The 4,116-nt window shown below is 31.7% G+C and overlaps 1 protein-coding gene across 3 annotated transcripts in view; it reads right to left on the reverse strand.

Annotated features, from left to right (window-relative positions):
* Positions 1 to 3,184, reverse strand: part of LOC111714465 (uncharacterized) — a 7,971-nt gene extending 4,787 nt beyond the window's left edge. For all 3 annotated transcript variants that reach the window (XM_023489575.1, XM_023489574.1, XM_023489573.1), the window contains exons 1-4: positions 3,099 to 3,184; positions 2,404 to 2,454; positions 1,510 to 1,557; positions 1,144 to 1,266 (exon numbers count right to left, since the gene is read on the reverse strand). In XM_023489575.1, coding sequence (XP_023345343.1) covers positions 1,144 to 1,266; positions 1,510 to 1,557; positions 2,404 to 2,454; positions 3,099 to 3,105 — 229 coding nt within the window. In that variant the 5' untranslated portion in view covers positions 3,106 to 3,184. The remainder of the gene's footprint in view (positions 1 to 1,143; positions 1,267 to 1,509; positions 1,558 to 2,403; positions 2,455 to 3,098) is intronic.
* Between the last annotated feature and the right edge of the window lie 932 nt (positions 3,185 to 4,116).

A 4,116-nucleotide genomic window follows, 5' to 3' on the forward strand; every position in this document is an offset into this window, starting at 1 on the left:
ACACTGCACACTGAACACTGCACACTGCACACTGCACAATACACACTACACACTGCACACTGCTAACTTTAAACTGTACACTGTACAATATACACTACACACTTAACATAAACAATGCATGGCAAATTTTATGCTTCACATTCAATGGTGTAAACTGTATACTGCACACTATACACTTGACATCGCACAATGCAGTGCACACTGTATGCTGCACACTGTATACTGTATGCCTCACACTGCACACTGTAAACTATACACTGATCACTGCACATGGCACACTGCACATGGTACACTGCACACTGCATACTGCACACTGTACACTTCACCCTGCAATGTATACAGTAAACTGTACACTGCACATTGCAAACTGCACACTGCTACATTGCAAACAGCACACTGCGCACTGTACACTTTAAACTTCAAAGTGCAAACTGAGTACGTGAAATGTATAACACTGTACACTACTTACTACATATTGCACACTCTCAAGTAAGTGCATACTGATCACTGCACACTATACATTTCACAGTGTACATACTGCAAAATTTGCATTGTACATTGTGCAATGTACACTGCAAACTGCACATTGCACACTTCAAAATGCACACTGCACACCGAACACTGCAATCTGTACACTGAACATTGCAATATATGTTTATTGCACACTTCACTTGCTGTATATTGCAAACTGTACACTTAACTCTTTACACTGTACATTTCAAACTGCACACCGTACAATTTACTCGTAAAATTGTACACTGAACACTCTAGGCTGTACATTGTGCACTGTATAGACACGTACCATAAGAGGTTAATCCAAATGCGTCGATAAAGAGGCAAAAAAAGTGTTTTGCTATGCGTTTTAGCAAAAAGGTTTCGAAATATAAATTTCTTAAAGACCCATAAGAAAGCTGTTCTTGAAATTTCATATAATTCTGTCGAAAGGGGAGCTGGTCAGTATTAATGGCCTAATCACAAGAAATGGCGTTAAATGTGTTGCCGCCGTATGATTATGGCATACCTAGCCTAGTTCTTTATGCATTATTTAGTTTATGTTAAAAGTATTTTTTGATTTCCATGGTTAGTTATTTGAAAAAATAGTTTTGATTAAAACTTTTAAAAAAATATAGATATAATCTGAACCTGCAGGCTGAGGAGGCAGGTCTTGAGTATCCTGATTGATTGAATTATCCAGTTTTTTAACCCTCCATGTTCGGGGTAGATCAAACATTGGGGGCCCTCGCTTCAACCTCTCAAGTTCTTGGACTGATAAAAAAAACTTTAAATAAATCATAAATCCTATAAATGATGAAATTTTCCGTGCAAAAATTATTTTTTTAAACAATATTTTAAAATAGATCAAATATCATCAATCAATGATTTTGTTTTGTCCCAAATTCAAAAATTTTAATCCTAAACAATATTTTGAGACAGATCATATATACATTCTTGATATTTTCAACAGTATTCTTTGAAATAATTAGGTTTCAATAAATTTTCATATTTTACCTGGATTTTCCTCATAATCATGAAGATCATTCGCAGAATCTTTCAAATCTAAATTAGAAATTTAACATATTTTAATTCAAAACGAATTTAAAACTTCTTAATCACTTTTTCCCAGCGGCTCTCAAGTTTTTTTGTACAGTGAAAAGCAGAAAACTCTGGGATAGGAATACGACATTATAGCAATACTATATATTGTTGTTAAAGGCAAAAAATGTTTACACTGTTTACACTGCATTATTGCTGAATCCCATGTTTTTCGCACTACATGTCGTCATTACTTGAGCATAAATGTCGTTTTCCTATTACAGAGTTTTCTGGTTTTCAAAAAAAGAACATTTGATAGGTTTTTACTCAGACTGAAAATTTAAGTGAAGAGAGGCAAAATTGTTTTTAAACTTTAAGAATCTCTCTATAGTAGGGCTGATTCATATGGGGTAATGTCCCGGGCAGTCTTATAAGAGCTGCATGCGTACTGTACTGCTTGCTCTAGCAGCTTAAAAGTCGGCTCGGCACATGAAATGTACCGGAGTTTACAGTGCTTTATGTACTTTATATGCTGTATAATAAAATAAGATCTCTTGTAGCATTCAGAAAGGAAAACGAAAAAACATTGCACTGGAACTTTGCATATAGTATATTAGAACTTTAGATTCATTTTCCAGATTTTTCGGGTGATTTCATTTGATTTGGATAAAACCCCAACATTTTTTGCATAACCACATGTGGTAATAAGTTTTAAGTACCAGTAAATTGATAAAAAAAATTATTTTTTGAAGAATTTCTTATTTCTTGTCCCAGTGATATCATTTAAAGTTGAGTTAGCTTATACAAGATCTAAGAATTGATTTGTCTGTCAAGGTAAGAATGTTTTGCGTGTGCTCTAGTGCAATTTACCTAATGGAAGCGCCCAGCAAACCTGGCACAACATCCACAATACTCGGAAATCTACAAAAATTCATACAAATACAAAAAAATACAAACTTAATGACGTTAACAATTTGGCGCCATTTTATGTAGTGTAGATGTAGTGAACTATTGTTGGCACATTTTTGAGGACATCCCTTTTGGCGCCATTTTTTTATGAATATATTAATCATCTAATATTCACAAGTTGTAATTATTAAAATTAAAATTTATATTGATACAAAATTGAAAAAAAAATTCTGAAACTTAAAATTCTTTAACCTTTTAAAATTCTTGCAATACCAAAAAAAATCCTCAGATGCATTTCTAACTAAAAGAAAGAACAAGGCGACAATCATTCTGCTTTTTATTAAAAATAACTAAAAATAAAAAATAAAAGAAAAGTAAATATTCTCAGTTTTAACAATTAAAAGTATAATGATACAAAAATGAAAACAATATTCTCTAACTCAATATTCTTTAAAATTTTAAAGGCTTTTTTTCTAATAATTTATTTCTGAAAATTCTTGCAACATATTTGTAGGTCAACAAAAAATCCTCAGATGAATTTTATTATTAAACGAAAGATCAAGGCAACAATCATTCTGTCTATTATTAGAAATAACTAAAATTAAAAAAATAAAAGAAAAGAAAATATTCTCAGCTTTAATAATTTACACAATTACCAAACATGCTCTGTAGACTGTGTTGTTTTTATTTACATTATTTTCTGTAGAGTCTGAAAAAATAATCTCGTAAAAACTAATCTGTGGGTAACATTTTCTCTAGTTTTATATCAAACATAAAATCGATACATGTCAATATCAGCATTTTATGGAGGTTTCAAAAAAATGTTTGCCAATAATATAACCTTTCAGCATTTTAATCCGTGCAAATCAAAATGAATTTTTTTTTTTATTTATCATTATATTTTTATTATATTAACTTTGGGAACACCTTTAGATTAATTCTGCTGGTATAGAGGAAGCATGTGTTTAAAAATACTTCAATAAAATTGAAATTGTCGATAAATAGAAAAAATGGAAAAACTGTTGTTCTTATTAAAATTATGGAATAAACCGATGAAACTCTAATTCAATTAAAACTTTAAGATTTGTAAATAAAAAACGTCAACTGGGTGAAAAAAGCATAATTTTTTATCAAGCCAAAAAAGCCTGAATATTGATTGAAGGATGATTTGTGTCAAATATCTAGTTTAAACGATGAACCAGCAGATTTGAACACTCCCAGCGGAGAAGGGAATAAATCATCTGTCAAAAACAATAAAATTGGAGAAATGAGAGGCAAACACTTTTGTGTAGGATATCTGGCTGAGCCTAGGAATTCAGCGGCTGAACAACTTAACTCAAAGAATCAAAGTCTTAAAAGGACTGTGAGCGCAATTGTTAAGTGACCCTCTATGCAAAGATGGCAATGCCTGATTAACAACGGTACCCTTGAAAGCTTTGTCTGTTCAAGTTTGAATTTGATATCCTTGTTTATGATTATTATTGTTTATTGTTTACAATTGTGTCACTTTGATTATTTTTACTGCGGGAAAACATTAAGGAATTATCAGAAGTAAACATGTTTAAACCTATAGAAGAATGAACAATATTCTTTCCATTTATTAGAGGCTGAATTAAAAGAATTTGAGCCGCGGCTTAAATCCGCCCAAAACCCAGTTTAAATTAAGCGCCGACT

Source organism: Eurytemora carolleeae, unplaced genomic scaffold, assembly GCF_000591075.1.
Source record: "Eurytemora carolleeae unplaced genomic scaffold, Eaff_2.0 scaffold1531, whole genome shotgun sequence".
NCBI lineage: Eukaryota > Metazoa > Arthropoda > Copepoda > Calanoida > Temoridae > Eurytemora > Eurytemora carolleeae.